At 44.3% G+C, this 19513-nt stretch overlaps 2 protein-coding genes and 1 long non-coding RNA gene across 4 annotated transcripts; 2 read left to right on the top strand and 1 right to left on the bottom strand.

The window, feature by feature from the left end:
* Positions 1-2382: 2382 nt before the first annotated feature.
* LOC121095621 (calcyclin binding protein) lies at positions 2383-7961 on the top strand. Its single transcript, XM_040610736.1, has 6 exons — positions 2383-2507; positions 2842-3034; positions 3730-3826; positions 4389-4488; positions 5754-5848; positions 7646-7961. Exons 1-6 carry the CDS (start codon positions 2487-2489, stop codon positions 7803-7805), a joined length of 666 nt encoding a protein of 221 aa, XP_040466670.1. The 5' UTR covers positions 2383-2486; the 3' UTR covers positions 7806-7961.
* A 988-nt stretch (positions 7962-8949) lies between these two features.
* Positions 8950-12217, bottom strand: MRPS14 (mitochondrial ribosomal protein S14). 2 transcript variants are annotated; one of them, XM_040610739.1, is made up of 3 exons: positions 12118-12217; positions 11553-11711; positions 8950-9455 (listed from the first exon to the last, which is right to left on the bottom strand). In XM_040610739.1, the coding sequence occupies exons 1-3, from the start codon at positions 12190-12192 to the stop codon at positions 9273-9275; spliced, it is 417 nt and encodes a 138-aa protein (XP_040466673.1). In that variant the 5' UTR covers positions 12193-12217; the 3' UTR covers positions 8950-9272. The 2 variants fall into 2 exon arrangements, with proteins under 2 accessions (XP_040466673.1, XP_040466672.1); XM_040610738.1 differs by having other exon boundaries at positions 12055-12191.
* A 100-nt stretch (positions 12218-12317) lies between these two features.
* LOC121095829 lies at positions 12318-18045 on the top strand. Its single transcript, XR_005830220.1, has 3 exons — positions 12318-13498; positions 14704-14830; positions 16597-18045. It is a non-coding gene; the product is annotated as an uncharacterized LOC121095829 (long non-coding RNA).
* The last annotated feature ends 1468 nt before the right edge of the window (positions 18046-19513 follow it).

The raw sequence follows: 19513 nt of genomic DNA on the forward strand, positions 1-19513 counted from the left end.
CATATAGAGCAATGAGGCAACAGGGGTTGTTAAGGACTTCATGCTTCCCTGGAGTACACAAGAGAAATAAGCAGGTAAGCCATGAGGCAGCGTGCCTGAAGGAAGACAGGGAGCAGAAGGAAACAGCAAGAGACTGAAAACTCATAACAGAGCAAGAATAGGACAGAGCAGAATTTACAGCAGTCAAAAGTATTCAAATGCTTTATAAAACCATTTTTCCGTGTCAGCATTTGCTCTAGGATTTTTTTTTAATTGAGATGAACAGCCATTATTCCCAGATAACTGGAAAAGCACACAGCACTTCAGCAGAAGATATGAAGGCAAAGCAGTAGAAAAGCTGAAGATTAAATTTACCAGACCTAACGATTTGTATTGATTTACCTCCACATCACTATTCAAAGACTGTTTGTCATCAGTTGCTATCTATGCCTGCAGACAGAAGCAGAAGGAATGGTGCTAGATAAAGAGACCACATCCTTTCAAAGCCCTCTCAGATGCTTCCTTCCCTTCCCCCCAACCCCCAGCTGATGGGCACTGAAGAGCACTCTGCACTGCACTTTGGCTGCTAGACTAGACCAGCATCTTTCTGCTGAGTTTCAGCACTCCTGCTAACTCTAACCTAGCGCCTTTTCCCCCTCCTGATGCAGGAACTGTTCTGATTATCCCCCCCCCCCCGCCCCCAGAGAAGGCCTGTCACTTGGGATGGAAAGGGATGCACAGAATAAACTTGGCTTTGTCAGGCTCTTGTGTCTCCAGCCAGAGGAGGATGCAGCATCCAGGCGCTACTGCAGTTGTATGCAAAGGAGAGCTGTGTGGAACTTGTTTTTACATTACAGGAGTGGCAACTCTTCCACACAGAAGCTGCCACTGAAGTGGAAGTGCCACGGGCACCAAAATGCTCCTGATTTAAGGAAACAAAATAAATGGTGGTTTTAAAAAAATCCCAGGAAAAAAAGGCAAATTACAGGGTCACTTACATATAGTAACTTGCATTTATATTGTACATATATATGTGCATTTATATAGCAGTGAAAGCATTTTCTTCTTTAGCCAGAAATTAAAACTATAAAGCAATACCAATTTAAATCCTAAAACTGTGAGTGCTTCCTAATATAAGACTGCAACTGGGAGTGAAGAAACGTAAAGATTAGTAGCTAAGAAAAAAACCAGTTTTTTCTTGTCTCAGTGGTTGCTCACCAAAAAGATCATAAGGAAGCAATTCCTGAATAAGTGACTGCCCATAACCTATTAAATAACCATCACACTGAAGGACATTCCAGTTGACCATATTGTATTTTGCAGATAAAAATCAACAAGCCCAGCTTCAAATGCTGTTCCTGAAGGCGGACAGGCTGAAGCTCATTCCTATGAAAATTAAACATAACCTCATAGTTAGTTATGTAGATCTTTCCTGACCCTTTCTCAGTTGCAGATCTTGAAGCACTGGACCAGAGGGTTATAATAGAACAGTTCAGTACAACGCATTAAAACTGCTTTGTGGAATGCAGACTTGAACATAAAGCCTTGGCTTCAGCTTTTCTGTGTATTTACCTTCATCCAGTCTGTTCTTCCCTCCACACCTCTATAAAAAAAGCCACCTCTTCACAGATTAATCAATTCCTTGATGTTCCCTTTAGAAGAGGAAGAGAAAAAAACCCTAATTCCACAAATCAGCAAAGGAGCTGGTATTCCTTGGTTTAGTAAAATAGATGTTATAACTGGCATCCTCTTTTAGAGAAACCCATTTTGTAAACGCTGAGGGGCTGCGTCCTGCCTCGGGCTCCATTGTTAAAGAGAGGCAAACGCTGACTCTTCCATTTACCTGCTTACTGAAAGATTGCTTTTTTATTTTTTTGTTTCCTCTGGGAAATTTTAATGCCCGACTAGGACCTGAGGATACAGAAGCTCTTTCGTTGCTGTTGAGTACGCTGACGCGGTAACGGCGGAGAGAAACACCTCGCTACAGTTTTTGTCTCGGGCAGCTGCAACCGAGGTGACAGTACTCGGGAGGGGCACGACAAATCTGCTCTAGAAGAGTTACGATCGCGGTCGCACTGGAGCCCGCCCGCCTCAGCCGCCCGCCCGCCTCAGCCGCCCGCCCGCCTCAGCCGCCCGCCCGCCTCAGCCGCCCGCCCGCCTCAGCCGCCCGCCCGCCTCAGCCGCCCGCCCGCCTCAGCCGCCCGCCCGCCTCAGCCGCCCGCCCGCCTCAGCCGCCCGGGAGGCGGGAAGGGCCGTGGCCCCACCCCTCGGCCTGGCCGCGCGGCTGCGTGTCGCCATGGCAACACGGCGGGTGAGGCGGGGCCGGGGGCGGGAGGAGCAGTTCCGCTCAGCCGGCGGAACGGGCGAAGCTCGCGCCGCGCGCGCCTGGCGGCGGCAGCAACCTCAGCGCGTCACTTCCTCGGCGCGCGCGCCGGCGCAGCGGGTGAGCGGGGCGGGGCGGGAGGCCGGAAGGTTCCAGAGGGGCCGTGGGAGCCGCCGCACGCGCCATGGCCGCAGCGCGCGAAGAGGTGAGCCCCGCGGCTGTGCCTGTGTGCCCGGGGGGCGGGGGGACCGGGGGGGCCCCGCGGGGCGCTGTCAGCCCGGGGCGGGGGGGGGCGCCGTCCAGCGCTCGGCCCCCTCCCGGTTGCTGTTGGGTTTGGGGCTGGCGCAGCACGGGCTGGTGGAGGGGCGAGCGCACGGGGCCGGGGCTGCGCGGCGGGGCGCGGCGGGAAGCGATGGTGCTGGCGGTGACCTGGAACCGCTGCACCTGGGGAGGCCGAACGTGCGAGGGCTCGGCTGTGGGTCTTGGTTGGAGAGAGCTGTGTCAGGGACGCGCGTGTGATCTTTTTATTCCTGAACCAGTTACAAAAAGATTTGGAAGAGGTTAAAGAATTGCTCACCAAAGCCACGAGGAAGCGGCTTCGTGATGTCCTGATGACGGAGAAACACAAGCTAGAGCTAGAAATCAAGAATCAGCCCCCTCCGAAGCCAAAAGATGTGGTGGAGGAAGACAAGTCATCGCTGGGGGGGTACACGGTGAAAATAAACAACTATGGTAGGATTGCTTTTCTGAACGCTTACTGGAGCCTCTGTCTGAAGAGAAGGCAGGGCGGCTCTAGTATGATTTACAGTTGACACGTAGCATTACAGAAAAGCCTTGTTGCATGGTTATTTCATACTGGAGACCCAACTTTCACAGTGCCTGCTGTGCTGCCCCAGCCATGGTGTGTGCTAATTCCGTTTGTGTGATAGTACTGGTGGGATGCACCAATGATCCTGGTAGACCAGCTAGTATTTTTCCATTGCCTAGTGCTTAGCAGGAGTGAAAGTGAGCTTTGGCTTCTCTGCTCGCCATGTAGGTGAAAGGAGAGGGAATTGCTTAAGATACTCATCGTGCAGGGAGCAGGAGAAAAAGTGGGTCAAGGAAACTGCAGCAGAAGCAGACATCTACCTCTGACTCCCCCCGCACAGAAGGTGTTGCTCTCCTTTTACCTGAAGCTGGTTATGTGTGTGTTTTCTCAGAATTTGCAGGAATTGGGGAACAGGGCCACATGTGATGACCTCCTTTTGCTCTCCAGTTATGCCTGAATAATTCTTGTCTTTCCCTTATCCCTCTGAGAGAGATCCTCGTCATTGCTAGGGGACTTTGCAGAGGGAGTTGGAATGGAATGCATGAAGCTTATGGAGGAAAATTGGAACTCCAGTCTCTCTTCTTTTTTTTTTTTTGTTTTTTTTTGTTTTTACTTGCAGGTTGGGATCAGTCAGATAAGTTTATTAAGATTTACATCTCTTTAAGTGGAGTCCAGAAGCTTCCAGCTGAGAATGTGCAGGTGAATTTCACAGAGAGGTGAGTTTACCTTGTTCCACCACAGCACAGGGGGAGAACATGGGTGAAGATGACTTTTTGAAATGCAGGGATGTGTTGAGTTCTGTTCTGGATCAGCCATTACTCCCCACCCCCTTTTTTCTTTTTTTAAACTTGAGGAGTATTAGCTTTCAGTAGCACTTTGCACATTAAGTGTAGCCCTCTTTAGAGGGTATCAGGGTATTTTCATTTTACAGATGCTTGTGGTACCTCGTGCTTGACAGGATATGGAGTCTTAGTCCAGGTTTTGATGGTGATAGAACTGAAGTGTATGTGAAGTAAATCTACCTTTTCAAGACCAGTGTAGGTAGAAAGAACCCTAAAGTTCTTGACTTGTTCTGAAGTCTGGATAGGTCCTTTGAAGTCCTCAGTATTAAATCCGACTGAAGATTTGAGAGCCCTGGGAAGGAAGTAATTCAAGCCTGTTGACAAGCTTTCCCAAGAAATATGCTATATAAAGGGCTTTCAAACACTGTTTTCAAAGGCAAAGTACAACAGTCTTACAGTGATTGAAATATGACCTCCCTCCACTTTCTGGTTCCAGGTCATTTGATCTGCTAGTGAAGAATCTGAATGGGAAGAACTACACCATGACCTTCAACAACCTCCTGAAACCCATCTCTGTGGAAGGCAGCTCTAGAAAGGTCCGTGCACTGTCTTGTTAGAGGTGTTTCAGTCCCTCACAAAGTACATTGTTCTTTGCCTGACTAGTTAGGAAACTGGGTACTAACCTTCAGTCCCTCCCTTCTGTCTGTAAAGTCTCTTCACTGTGAATTTGATTCTTACTAATTGGTAACAGTCATAACTGTGGAATTATCCTCTGGAATCCGTGGGCTCCTGTTTCAAAAGATCATGTCTGGATATCATATGCTTTTTTTAACAGCTCGCCAACAGGATTTCAGAAATCAATAAGCAGAAAATTCCACAAAGCATCTATTTGCATCCTTGTGCTTTTAAATACCTCTGAGAAGTTCTTTGCAATTTTAACCTCCAAGAGCCTTAGCAGTCTGGAATCTTGGGAAGCTTAAATAGGCTTAATACCCAAAGTAGTCTGAAACGTGCTTTTGCCTTTGTAAGGGTTTGTTGCTCCAGAATTGAACACTAGTAACATTTTACTGCTGATAGTGTCACTACTCTGCTACTCATAGCACCTTTCTGGGCTTAGGGATGTGTCAAAATACCTTGTGTGCGTTCTGTGCTTTGTGTGCTCTGCTTAGTGACATCAGATGTGAAGACATGATGGTTCAATTTGAAGTTGCCTTAAAACTAGGCCAGTGTAAAATTAGAACAACTGAAGTAAATGAGGGTGATGCTCTGGTAATTTTTAACATGGTGTAAAAGCGAGCAGTGGTCACGTACTGGCTAAGCTAAAGCTCCAGCAGACTCTTGTGTGCTGTGGTGCACAGGAGTTTTTTTGCAAAATTTAGGTCAGCGTTGCAATTAAACAGGCTTTGCTTGGAGCTTGAAAGATTTAGCAATGCCCTAAAACTAGTTTCTTATTCTTGAAGAAATAAATTGCAAGAGCCTCTACCTTTGTGTTCTTGGAGAAGTCTAGTAAGTATAGCCACCCTTCACCAGACAGTCCTGGGTACTTCTAGCATCCTGAGAATCACTAAATGGTGTTTCTGCAGCCCCATAAGTTCTTCTGTATTGGTACTACAGTTCTGTACTGGTATTATATTAATTATGCCACCTAAATTGTCCACAACGAGGTTGATACTTTGTATCCTGAAGCTGTGTACATACTATAAATTCTGTGTGCTACATACTGATCAAGAGGATAAATGTTTTGGGGAATTTGTGAGTAAAGGAGCAGGTCTATGTTCAAAGCTAACGTTCCTTATTGTGGCTGTGACTGGCATCCCTTTATGAAGCATTCTAAATTCACACCTTGCTGTTCACCGTGCAGATAAAGACAGACATGGTCCTTGTGATGTGTAGGAAGAAGCGGGAGGAAAAATGGGAATGTCTCACTCAAGTGGAGAAAGAAAGCAAAGAGAAAGAGTAAGTGTCTCTTCAACCCTTCATCTCGTATTCCATTTCTTGTCCTACAGACTGCTTTAGGACTGCCAGGAGAGCCGGTCTGTACGATACTGACTGCACGGTCAAACTGTGAGAGTCACTCTTGTGGGGGACAAGCCCTTAAGATGTTTGAGAATCATTAGGTTGAGATTTTTTTTTTGGTACTAGTAGGACTGGCAATGGAGGAGATAACACTTTGAGTAGCTGTTTGCCACTGTTCTGGTGTGTTGTTGCTGTGATCGAGGCTGATCGTAGGAGAAAGGATAGATGAGACCTGTAGTGAGAGTGCTAAAGGTAATCAGCCAGTTAAAGATTCATTTATATATTTATATTTTGATGGCTGCACTCCTTGCAAGAATGTCTCTAGTGAAGTTGACTTTATTGAAAGAAATACATTCCCTGCAGCTGTGCTGGTAGAAATAAATGTTGTAGTCACCTGTGTGTGAAGCGCCTGTGCAAAAATCCCAGGGTCCTTTTGGCAACACAGGTCTTTGTTTACCTAGATCATTATATAAGGTCTCAAGCTAATTTGTATCACTTCAAGAGCTTGGCAGCAATCCTGCAAGCAGCTTAGACACTGGATATATAAGGGTGGTGAATTACAGCAGGAAACACCTGGGGACAAGAGATTAAATATATATAAAAGTAGTATATCTTATAATAATTTTATTTTACTGTACACACGTGTTTATCCAGAATGCGTAAGCTCACGTTGAAGCATGGAAAAACTCACCCTCTCAAATGTTACACCTGCCAACAACTGTTCATATTGTGTTTTATAGGGTGGTTTGCTAAAACTGATTAGTCTTAACTAACCATACCTGCATTTAGAGCAGAACTACCTTCCCCTCTCAAATGAGATGACTGGAGATTAAGAGAAGGTGACTCGACTACTCATGCAGGTTGCTGGAGGGACCGGGTCATTTTGTGAAACCTGTATCTTCTGCAGAGAAGCCCTGCATTGCTGTGATCAGTATTGCTGCCTTACTCAGAGTGTTGAGGATTTACAGTATGGCAAATGAGTAAACTGGGAAACATACCTCAGCTTCTGAGTGCTTGTGTCTGTGAGGCTGGTGCTTAGCCCCGAGCTTGGGGAACTTGTTCTCTCTCCTAATCTACTTCAGTCTACCTGTTTTGCAGATAGCTTGCAGCTGCATTAGTAACTACCTAGGGGGTTTTAGAAAACAGGCTGGAGAGAGGCAATTTTGCCAGAGAGGACATTATGTATAGTCAGGTAATATGGGGCATGTCGTACCCAGGTGCTTACCGTCTGGGTGGCACCGATTGTCAGCTGCTAAGAAAATTGCTTTGAAAGGCAAGGTGCTAAAACTGACTCGATTAACCTCTGGAAATAATCAGAAGAATGGGAAGCAGAAAAATACCTTTTGAGTTGTGAATGTGGTCACTTCAAAGAGCTCAGTGTGGTTCTTTTTCTATTTTTATTCGCTTATCACATAACATCATGGACAGATACTGGCACTTTCTGTGACTGCTATATTCCACTTCTGCATTCTAAAATTAACTTTGGGTGGTGCTTCCTGGGTCATGTTTACTGCAAAATGCTTCCCATCATCTTTAGTGGGGGGCAGCTCTGGGTGTACTGTTCAACTTGCACTTACTTCTCGCTCCTTGGAAGCTGAGTGAGACTGCCAGGGTCTGAAGACTTTGCCAAAGCAGAATCCTCACTGTTAACCAGGACATTTCAAAAAAAAAAATTAAGTCTTTTTTTCACAGAATTGTTGAATATACTCTCTTTTCTCCTATGTATCCGTTTTGCAGGAAGGCTGCCTACGACACCTCAGATCCTAGTGAAGGGCTTATGAACCTTTTAAAAAAGATGTATGCAGAAGGGGATGATGAAATGAAGCGTACCATCAACAAGGCCTGGGTTGAAAGCAGAGAAAAGCAATCCAAAGGGGACATACCAATGGATATTTGAAAGTACTCTAAGGGCCGCCTTAACACTGATCTTCCATGTGAGACACGCTGTGCTGCAAAGATCATTGTTTACACAACCTTCTTCCAGGCTTCCAAGACAGTCATTTTCCATTTCAGGTTGGAGAAAATATTTAAATAAAATATAGCTTATAAAGCATTTCCTTCAGTCAAGTGCTTCACCATTTCCTGAAGAGTGGAGGATAGGTATATCCTTACCCCTCCTTGAAAAAGCATCTCAGATGAGTGGAGAGTGCTGTGAAACAGAGAACAGAATGTAAAGGAAAAGGAAACCTGAACTAGGATGGGTCAGGGCCTCTGCTGCAAGTGAGAGTTGTACCGGCTGGTTGCTGGGGCTAATGTCATGCTCACTACATGGGCTGTGGTTTTTTGGTTAGATGTGGGAAAGTATGTTGAACTGTAAAGCATGTCACAAAGGGAGAAATGCTGAAGAAAGTAGAACCACTATTCAAGCACTTGATAGTTGAGCAGAAACAGTATGATGTTAATTCTATGGTATTAAAATTTAATTATTCTCAGAAGTTAATTACTGGCTGTTTAACCTGGTATGAATTTTGAAAATGAAAACAGCTCTTTAGTGCCTATGCTGTGACCTCCTTGGGGTGTCTCTGAGGTGGGGGAGGGGGCCAAAGTAGCCATTACCCCTTTACTACCCTGCTTTGAAGAAGAGTACGGGGCAAACATGAGCTTAGCAGCAAGCTTCTTGTTACTCTTTCCTGCTTCCTTCTCATGTGTCTCCCAAGGACAGATGTGTTTGATGTTACTGTATGGATTAAGGAAGCCATTATTCTCTTATGGTCTGGACTAGGACTTACTTGCTACTTTGTTATTAAAGCATTGGACCAAGTGCTGTACTACAAACAGTAGACAAATAGTAGCACACTGTAGTTTCTAATAGGTCCTTTATCCACTTTGTCTGCTTGTTAATACATGTGTGCTAAGTTTGCAAAGTGAGAGTATCTAAACCTGAGGCCATGTTATATTTTCAGTTTGTGCTCATGCCTGTTCGTGGCAGAATACCCCTTCACCCTGTTGTACAGTTTCATTTATGCTTTTACCCAAATTACCATGGTGAACTTGCCGTACGGTAGCAAAAAAACTGTTTAAATGAGCCATTTAAATGAGCCTTGTGCTGTATGTCTTTATTTCTAATGTTGCCCATATCACAAACCTGTTTATTTCTCCAGCCATCAGGTAGTGACTTCTTTTTTTTCCTCAAAATAAAACTGCCTCTCATACAGACCAGTTTAGTACAGTTATGCTGCTTTTGTCAGCTGATACCACTTGCACTCCAGTGAGTTTAATGAATCAGCATGGCTTGTCATTGTTCCTTTTATTAGTTTGATATTGATGCTGGACTCCTAGACAGGTCAGTCTTGCTTTAATTACTCAAATACACCAGCGGCGTGTATTCTGTGTTTTCTGCCTGAATGTACATCCGTGCAGTGATCTACCACATAGCCCTCTGTATCCCCGACATCTGAGCATGGTCAGCAAAATGGCGGAAAACAATTCTGCTGAGCCTCCAACGACGCTTCACCCCCCGAGGGCGGGATGTCAGGACACACCTGTTTCGGATCCTCACAGGGCAGCTGTCCCGGGGCAAGTTAGCAATTTCTTTATCAGCCACTTCCTAAAAGAGAAGACCACAGCACAATGTTTATCCTGTTCCCCAGGATTCTGAGGCGGCTTATGGCCCATCTTCCTCACTTGACCCTTTCTAGGCATCCTAACAGTGAACGTAAAATGATCCACACTGAGACCCCCCAGGTTAACCTTATTACACAGACTAAACAACCTCATGCCAGTAATGATAGTTTGTCAAAATCCGCTTGTCTTTGTCCTTGTTGCAGGGTGGGCTAGCTCTTTAAGAGGTCCAAAATTTAACCTTACTACAGACTGAACAACCTCAAACCAGTAGTTACAGTTAGACAAAATCCACTTGGCTTTCTTGTTGCAGAGTGGGCTAGTCCTTTAAGATAAGCTGAATGTAAATACATGTCCCTTATCAACTGCCTTCGCTGGTAATGTGATTTGATGTCAGTAAATGGAATATCACATAGTCTAATTCAGAAGGCATTACAGCCAGAGGAGAACAAGTCAAAGCATCTCTGTTTTAATAAAAAGCCTTAAGAAAGGTCCTTCTGTGTACAAGACAGCTTGACAGTTTTCAGGAAGCACCAGGTAGCAGCAACTGAAATGTCAGAACAAGTGAGCCCAACAACGAAATGCAGCCAAAAGGAAGCTGGCTTGAGGCTAGGTAAGCATCCCTAACTGCAGTGTTCCTAATGTGCTATTTTCTGAAAGACACAAGGGCTCAATGAATCCCGTGTTCAGTCATGGTAGGAGGTCAGTTGCAGGTATAAGGAAAGACTGAGGCCGGCCTACATAAATAGTAATAGTATAAGGCTGTCTTCTAAAAAGTGATGTTCGCCTTCAATGAAAGCCATCATCAAGAAAGCAGGAATATGACTTTCAACTTCACTAACAGGAAGGTCAGTAGGACTTTCTGTCTTCAGAGCATATTTCAGTTATTGGTTTTGTACAGTGTATATAGCTCTACCTATACACTGTCTAGTACAGCCAAACAGTATTTTTTTTTGACCCATTTAATTCCTAGGATTTTATTCAGAAAGTAGCCTATGCTTTCAAAAACTCTTAACTTCTTAAGACATTAAATTCAGAGCCCAAATAACATTTTGTAGAGGAGAAAAAATAAGTTACTTTCCTAGAGTCTTTTTCTTCATTTTAACTGCTCCTATGACTTAGTGACTTCAAAAGGTAACAAAAGCAGCTGAGGAATACTAAAAGCAAATCCAGCTGCAATTTTTGTGTTTGTTTTTTTGGTTTCATGGTTTTTGTTTGGTGTGGTGGGTTGGATTTTTTTTTTGGGGGGGGGGGAGGGGGAGAAGGTCATGTTTTGCTTTTGCTCTCTAAGGACACCCAACAGACTAGACTTGCAATTAATACAATTAATTACAGTTAATATAGAACACAGATTCATACACTTTATCAGGATGTTTAAATGTGAAAAGATCTTGCCACAACTGGGTGTGGCCAGATCAACATCACAGAGAAGTATTTCTGATTCTTGCAAATGTTTTTAATGCTTAGTAAGGAAGACTGGGAGCAGGCCATCAAATAACTGCTTTTTTAAGAACAGATCTAACTGCCACATTTGATGCATCTTTTTACATGCTTGAAGGTCAGGGAAGGAGTAAAATTAAGTATTTCTTTTGAACAAATTGGTTTTGGCTGGATCAGGCTTCCAGGTTTTCAAGTACAAAAAAAAAAGTAAAGTTTACTTAGGAAACTACAAAATATGTAACATCCCATAGTATCAGAAATAAAGAAAATAGCTTTCTGAATGTATGTTAGTAACAGCTGTGACAGGAAAAAAAAAAAAATGAGATTCACCATATGTAGTGTTACATATACTGCTTACAGGAGAAGCAGTGGTTTAGAAAAACCCCACAACCCAACATACACAAGCTCTGGTCAGGTGGATACACTGTTCTAAACACCCCCAAAAGGCAGAGGCTCCGAAGGCACCTGGGTGCCAGTGGTAACCGTGCAATGTACGTGCTTATGCATTAGGGAAACGCCATCATCCATGACCTGGCACAGCTGCTCGGCTCCGTACGGCGGCCGCTGCAGCCCAGGGCACACGACGGCAGCGAGGCCGGTGCGGGCCCATGCGCTGCCCTGGCCGGGGCACGGCCACCGCTACCTGCAGCTCCTTGGGCAGGATGGTGTTCTTCCGGATGGCGTTGATCCGCAGCCGCTCGTCCGCGTACTCGTACGCCAGCTTCCTTCTCTTGACATCCCGCAGCATCCTCCAGTCCACGTAGTAGCTCCGCACTTGCCACGTGCGAGGCAAGGGAAGAACCTAATAAAAAAAAACACCTAAATGTATAACACCCACCTGTTGCACATACCGTTTGCCCAGGTCAAGTATGAGTTATTTCCTAAAGTGTATCTTTTTTTTTTTCCCCCTCTCCTGTCAGACTTTTTCAAATTACATTCTTGCAAAGCAGCTGCTTCCCCTGAAGGTTCTGTGCGATGCAGCTCAGCTCCCGCACGGCAGTGAGCAACGTGCGACAGGGGACACACTGGTGACACCCCCGCCCCCATTACACCCCAGCGGCTCAGGCCCGGTCTGCGCTGCCGCGGGGCCCAGGCCGCGGCCAGCCGCCGCCGCCCGCGGTCTAACAAGCCCCGCCGGGCCCTACCCGCTCCCCCAGCGCCTTGGCTGGGCCCTGAGGGGAGCAGGGGCGGGAGGGAGCCGCGCTGACCTGCCGAGCGGCCCGCAGCGCCCAGCCCAGCGCGGACGCCGCCATTTTGTCGCTGCGCGGAGGCGCCCCGCGCATGCGCCTCGGGCCGGCGGGGCTGCTGGGGGCGGGAACGGCGGGAGCCCCATTGCCGGCGCCTCTGCGGGCGGGGGGCGGCGGGGCGGGGGTGGTGGGCGCTGCAGCGGGCCGCGCTGCGTGTCCCGGTGCTGACGGCAGGCCTGGCTCACCAGAGGGAGCTGGCAGCTGCCGCAGACACGCAGGATCCGATTTTGGGGGATCCCGTGTTGGGAAGGCTGTGTGGAGGACAGGGAGGGAGCCCCGCGGGGGGAACGGGGTGCAGAGGCCTCGCATCGCCTTCTGGGCCCCTGTCTAGGAAAGCGTACCTGCCCTTGCTCTTACAGGTTCTAGTTTTATTTTGTAAAGAGTTTCATTGTATGTCACCTAGGACTGTGCCTAAATTTATATCAGTGTTTTGTATTTCTTTTAAACTCATTAATTTTGGGTAAGTTACGCCCTTTTACAGACAAAATTGAACAACCGTAACCCTGAACAGTAAAAAAAATATATCTGGGAAATTCTGCTTCTGTTGCTCTTAGCTGCCCTGTTGTCGGGTGGGAGAATCTGTCCTGTTCTGTTGACTGGGACTTCACTTAGGCAGTGTTTAAAACACCTAGGTCTTGATCTCAGGGAGAACATCCATTAAGTTTTTGATGTTGAATTAATCGTTTTGATTAAATTTTCCCTTTGTATCAGCTTGTCAGCTACATCCAAAAAGTCATGTGAGAAGGTGGATTCCCTCTGTTTGCCATGCTGCTTGCTGTCTGTGTGCCAGGTGTATTGTGCTGGTCCTGAAGTACATACATGTCATCTGGAAATGGCTAGATTGGCAGGCTAATGCACTTAAATTTTATTATCCGTGCTGCAGACAGCAACAACAGCTTCCACAGTAACTTGCCCACCCAGGTTGCCTGGTGCAGGTGATGGTGATCAGTGGAAAGAGACTATTTTTGGTGCTGATGAAGTGGTTCATTCTCCACAGCCTGTTTGGTTTCTGGCTGCCCTGCCAACTTGGGTGTTAGCTACCCCGAAGGTGTTTGTCCTGTGGATGTGCCAAGCTGAAACCACTAACACCTGTTAGACAGACCCTTAAACTGACATAGAGGTATAGCCATTTTCACTTTTCCTTGCTTTAGATGGGTGTCATGAGCCATGGAGAGGTTGAGATGCTTGTCACTGGCCTCGTTTCCCACCTTTCTGTGCTCCCTTCGTACTCTGAGAAGCTGAAAGGCTGCTCTTAAACTGCAAGAGGGTCTGTCTATGGAGGGGAACTGCAGCAGCAGCAGCAAGGGCCCAGCTTGCACAGCCTGTGGGCTGCAACCCTTCTGTGAGTATCCAGTTCAAAATTCAGGCTGTTTGTGTTTCCTGGTGGTGTGGTGTGTTGACAGCTTGGAAGTAGGTTTCTGGTGTTTGCAGGGAGAGAATGTCAAGCTTTGTTCCCTGATGTTACTGTCTATAACTTGCTATTTTTTCAGCTTTCAAGCTGGTAAAAGCAATCTGTAGAATATCAGCAGAGCAAACAAAGTAGGGAGCTGGATGTGATCAAAGTGGATTTGGATGTTAGAGCATGCCTTTGTTTCTACAATACCTTGTTCCACTTCCCCTTTATCTCTGTGTTTATTGGATGCTCCAGGTGAGTAAGGAAGCAGTGAATGTGGGAAGGAGAACTGTTTCTTCAGCCAGGGCTGAATCCTTCCCTTGCTCAATAGCATCACCTGTGTACACAGCACTTTCCCACTGATGGCCCTGGGGCTATGCCTGCTGCCTTGCAGCACTACCTTTCCCTTTTTGTAACAGGGTTGCCCAGGACAGAGTGTTTGGTGCTTATAGCTTTAATAAATACAAACTAGGTGAAAAAGCATGGAGCCTCAGCGCGAGTTAGCAGTGTTTGCAGTGTTCAGTGCAGTTGCTGCATTTGACTTCACTCCCCTGTTGCAGTGACAGCTTGGCAAGAGCTAACGATGCATCAGCTGCTGCTGCCTTCAGCTCCTTCACCACGGCTTCTGGTGAAAAAAGCAAAGCAACTAGTCAGAATCTGAGACAATTTCTAGCTAAAACCTGGCTCACTAATCCATGTGGTTAAAATAATCTTATAACAATACTTACAACACATAATTTGCTTTCTTTGAAGTTCTTGAAGGTTTTTCTCAAGTATTGTGCTGGATAAGTGCGGTGTTGTGTTCAACTACTGCTGGTTTTAAAAGGTGTTTTATTTTTACTTGTTATGTTACTGCACCTGAATTTCACATCATTAATGCTACAAATATACTTGTCAGTATCTGGGTCTCAGTGATAATTCTGGGATGTTTGAAACTAGATTTACAAGGCTGGAAGGGTTTTCTGGTTTTTGCCTAGAAGCAGAGCATAAAACAAATAGGAAATTAATCTTCCTGCTGGTATGCAAGACTGATACTGAGTAGGGGAATTGCTCCCAAACCCAGTGTGCTCCTTAGGTGGTTTGTGGGAAGGAAACACCCTGAGGCCTGTGTTGGTTCCTTTCATCTGGTTCATGAGGCCTTAAATTCACCACAGGGACTGCTGCTAGTTTGCAGCTGGAGTGGGAAGAGGAGAGGATTTGGTGACCTTTCAGCTTGCTCAAATTACCTTTGAGCTGGTGGCTGCATCAGAAGGACTCTGAATCAGGCAGCTCTCAGAAAAGGTAAGAGAAAAGTATTTTTATTTCCATTGAGATTCCTGTTGTTTGTTTTGAATGAAAAACCCAGTTAATTTTTCTTTGACTTCCTGTAGCAGATGCCATCCAAGACTTTGGAAGCCTTACACAAACATCAATAGTCCTGTATCATGGGCACGTATTATTACTGTAAAATGTATAGTGGTATTTAATGTTAGTCTATTTTGAAGGGCTTAAGCTTTCCCAGGTTGTCTCCTCCAACCGTGTGAAACCACCTATCTGCTCAAGTAAATGGGAGTTTCTCCTCTGGCTTTAAGAGAGTTAGGGTTTCACCTAGAAGGTGATTATTTTTGATGCTTTTTCTTAGTAATTTCCCTTTTAGGCTCTGATTTGTATGTGACAGTAGTTGTTTTAAAAGCCTTTCCTTTCGTCATGAGATCATGCTGGAATTTAATCACACATCTTGTGATTGCAACAAACACTCTCGGTAACTGTTCTGTATTTTCTCATCCAAAAGCTCTTGCTATGCCTTCTAGTGTACCTTTTCACAGACTCGGTGGTGAAAGCCAGTAGAAGTTTCTTACCACATAAAATGAAATATATCACTATTTTCTCAGTAAACTACTTTATTGATTATACCATTTAGAATAAAAATGTCAGTCATTCATTAAGTTAAAATTATCAAATGCAGGAGTTACAAAATTCTTGAGCTATGCAGGCAACAGAACAAAGATTTGCTTCAGGAAAGACTGACTTACACTGAAAGCTAATGATTTAACAGAGGGGAGCTAGAAAATTTGTTACAAAACATAATTACATTATAAATATAATTTGTAATATATTACAGAAGCATATTTATACTAACTAGTAAATTTACAAACTGTTAAGCCTCTCTGCACTTTCTAGTGAGTATATAGGATTTCAGAAGCAACCTCTCATTCACATATGAACAGTTAATACACTTTGTTTATCAGACATTGCAGAATAATTTGGGTGAAAGAAAAGGTGAATATAAGGATGAATCCAGAAGCACAGTGTCTACCTGGCTGATTATAATTATGTTTTTCTATTAATTGTTTCAAATAATCCCAAACTTCTGTAGCATTAGGTAAAGTTTGTTCAGTCTCGAAGTAAAAAAGGTAGATACTTGCAAAAGAAACAACCTTGCTAAGTTAGTGATTGCTTTGTTGGCAGTCATTGGTTGCATTAATTGCAACCATTAATTGTGTGAAGATTGCATAATATTGGCTTATTACAGCAGTTGCATCAAATGACTTCTATGACCAATACTAGAGAAAAGGGGATCTGATGCAGAGCTTTTTGAAGTAGATGAGGTTTGCAACAGTAGAATAGTTTCACCACAGAAAATAAAGACAAATAATCCAGCTGGTTAACTAAATTATACTTATGATACTTATTTGTCTGTAAAATTAGTAGCTTGTCTCAGCTGAATGCTTCACTGAGAAAAATAGGTAAAGCAGAAGTAAAATGGGCTAGACTGCTTAGTGTTTGAGCAGTAGTATCATCATTTTGTGCATGTTTTGTCCCTTCGTTTTTGTCAGAGCGCCAACAGAAAATAGTAGCCCCCAATGACCGAGTTCTACTCTTTGGTGTTACTGACTCGTGTCATTCTTTGTTGCTAAAAGTGTTACAAGATGTAAGGAGTGCAAATGCATTCCAACTTGCTCAGAGATGAGCTAGCTTACCAGCTTCTGTGCTGCTACATCTGCTTCTGTGTTGAAGAGCACAGCTTTGCTGTGTGCCTCTGCAGGTGCTTTTTCTTCTCTCCACAGGCTGCTGCTACATACTCCCACGTTGTCATCTCCATGCTTTAAGCAGTGTGGCGTTTTAAGGTCAACATCCATGGAAAAGCAGAGTACATGATGAGTGTCTGTCACTGGTAATGTTTGTGTATCCTGACCCTAAATGCTACCTTCCTAGTGTTGGTCAGACAGGGCCATTGCTGCTCTTCTCAGGAGTTATTGAATAAGTGATGGCTGTTTGGATATCAGCAGCACTTCTGTGAACTTGCTAAGGACTTTCTGAAATGTCTTCTAGTATTTGTTATTCCATTTGCGTTCCTGAAGAAATCTCCCCTGGCTTTAGGACAGTCAAACACGCCAATTTTCTGACTTGGCAGTTAGGAAACTTCCAGCTCTTGTGTCTCCTGCATTATGGTGCAGCTTGGCGGCTTCTGTTCTAGCCTCTGTGTGCAAAATGCTGTGCTCAGAAAATCACACAATGTACTTTCCCATGGTACTTAGAAATCTCAGTCTCAGCCTATGGCTCCTTTCACTGCATCTCTCTCTTTTTTTTTTTTTTTCCCTCTTTTTCTTCAATTTTAATGTGTGTTGTTTTTAGTGTCACGTTGTATAACGCTGCTTGGATATGTACATGTTCTGCCCCATTTCTCAATCTTTGCTCTTATAATTCTCTATTTTCTTCCATTTCTGCAACCCTGGAGCTGTCCTAGACCTGCATTTCCTTTTTCCTGTGACTACAAGTCCATCCTTTCTCTCCTCAATCCCATCTCCACATTGCCTGGGTGGCACCCTGGTAAGTACATCCACATCTTTATCAGCTTTTGCCTTGATTGAAGCAACTTCCAGTCATGCATCTCTCCTGTGGCTGACTGGGCGTTAGCAGAAGATAATGCTGTGAAGGCCTATGCCCAGATCTTCAAGCACTGACCTGTAGGATGCAAAAAGACTTAGAGAGTTAGGTCATTGGAGTCTTTCACATAATTACTGTAGGTTCTTTCCAGCTTTGATCATCCCATGCTTTCCTCTGCGAAGGTTGGAAAGACGTGAGCAGGGCTTCTTGCGTCCCTTTCCTTAGGAGAATATTCTGTGTGTAGTAGATCTGACTGTTAGATGTTCTTTCCTAAATTAGTCCTTTCCCTAATCTGCTATTATTGCCAGTTATATGTGCGGCATGATATTCCCCACGAAGAATCAGTTAAACCCACTCTTTTTAACAGCAGGAGAAAATCTCTTCATTACATGATGAAGAAGCCAAAAAAAGCTGTCCTCTTTCATTATGCTTGACAGAAATGCTTATGTTCAAGGGGTTTTCCTCCTGAATGATCTTTAAAACCAGGAAAATCTGACCTCAATTTGTGGTTCCCATGAAGCCCTAATTAGTAATGACATCATGTTACAACTCCAAATGCTATTCAGCACTTGGTGCTGGGCGATTTTGTGCATGTGCCTGTGTGGGGTGGTGGGGTGGTTTGGGGGACTCACCTCCAGGGGTTTGGAAATAAACCCTGCAAAACAAAGCTTTTGGGGTTTCCTGCAGTAGACTATGATGAGAACCTGTGGAACTTAGGCGTTGAACTTGTTCAGAGCTTTGAAGCAATCTGTTGATTTGTTTCAGAAGTCTGCATAGCAGAAAAAGAAAGAGATGATTAGTTTCTGTAGCTCTTTGAGGGAGAGGAGTCTTGGAAAGCAGAATAGCAGTGTGTGGCGGTGGGAAAGCTGTATCTTTAGTCATAAACAGGTATCTGCAAAACCTCATGAGACAGAGACAGGGAAGCAGCCCTGCCTCTGCAGAGCAACATAATTTCCCCCCCTCCATTTCTTTTACTGTAAGTTAAGAGTAGATAAGTGCTGAATGGAGGGGCGAAAACCCAACCAAACAAATTGCTACATGTGGCAGCAGGGATAGTTCCCTTGTTTTATTACATATAAAATATAGGAGTTGTAGACCGAATCTTGAAATCCATACCCTATTTTGGTTGATATCAGTGATGACTTTGCTTGAAGAGAGATACACTAGAGTGGCCTGCAGTATAGGTATAAGCAGATATAATACGTATTTCCAGTGTTGGTGGTTTTCTGTTTCTTGTGTTAGCAACCAAAGCCTCATGTTTCTGGGCATGAAGGATACCTTCCTGTAGATGTGCATGGTAAGGCATGACTCTGATGGTAGGGGTGTTTCCAAAGTTCTGGCAGACATTTAGGAGATATAAGAATGTTTCACAGAAACAGTTAATTTTCATCATAACTTGGGATTGTTTGACTTTCAGAAATGTGACTATAGTGGAAATACCAAGTTTCCAGCTCCTCTGCTATGACTCTTTAGGAGTGGAGTCTTCTGTTACTTCAGAGAGTATTATTTGGGGCAGCACTGTTATCTTGAGTTCAAAAGTCCTGTTACTATGGATACATATTGGCCAAATGCTTTCTAGTTCTCGCATTACCTAATTTAGCACTTAAATAATGTTTTCTCTTCTGCTTGTGCGATGAGTAACATGACTGCTTAGTAAGCCACATATGGTGTGTATCTGCATCCTGTTGATACGAAAGTGTAAGTATTTAAGCAAGCATGTATCACCTCCTCTACAGATTGACATCTACCATTAATGCCAAAATTTAGTTTATAATGTTGAATAAGCCAATTGATAAATTTAGGTTTCTAGCTTTACACTTTATCCTTCTACCCTTGTTTGTTCAGTTCCTTCCTTCCTGTTATTCTTATCTATGAGGTGTTAATTTCTTAGGTCCAAAATTCTTGCTTCGTTGCAGCACAAGACTTTTACAGCAAACAGATTTGGTTTTGTTAAAGACTATGCCTTTAACTTTAAACTAAATGTTTGGACTTTTGACCTCTAAATATCAATGCAGTTAAACAGTAGTGTTTTATTTATTTTTAAGTCTTAGTTTTGAGGCTTAATCAGCCTAAACCCAAGCTCATCCTATTTATTTA

This window comes from Falco naumanni, chromosome 11, assembly GCF_017639655.2.
Source record: "Falco naumanni isolate bFalNau1 chromosome 11, bFalNau1.pat, whole genome shotgun sequence".
Classification (NCBI taxonomy): Eukaryota; Metazoa; Chordata; class Aves; order Falconiformes; family Falconidae; genus Falco; species Falco naumanni.

What these genes read in the sequence shown, in the direction of transcription:
- MRPS14 (XM_040610738.1), bottom strand. Translation starts at nt 12,162, where the DNA reads ATGGCGGCGTCCGCGCTGGGCTGGGCGCTGCGGGCCGCTCGGCAGGTC. An exon ending in CCAAGGCGCTGGGGGAGCGG is followed by an intron (nt 11,712 to 12,054) that starts GTAGGGCCCGGC and finishes TTTTTTTATTAG; the next exon opens with GTTCTTCCCTTGCCTCGCAC. An exon ending in TCCTGCCCAAGGAGCTGCAG is followed by an intron (nt 9,456 to 11,552) that starts GTAGCGGTGGCC and finishes CTTCTCTTTTAG; the next exon opens with GAAGTGGCTGATAAAGAAAT.
- LOC121095621 (XM_040610736.1), top strand. Translation starts at nt 2,487, where the DNA reads ATGGCCGCAGCGCGCGAAGAG. An exon ending in TGGCCGCAGCGCGCGAAGAG is followed by an intron (nt 2,508 to 2,841) that starts GTGAGCCCCGCG and finishes TTCCTGAACCAG; the next exon opens with TTACAAAAAGATTTGGAAGA. An exon ending in CAGGTGAATTTCACAGAGAG is followed by an intron (nt 3,827 to 4,388) that starts GTGAGTTTACCT and finishes TTCTGGTTCCAG; the next exon opens with GTCATTTGATCTGCTAGTGA.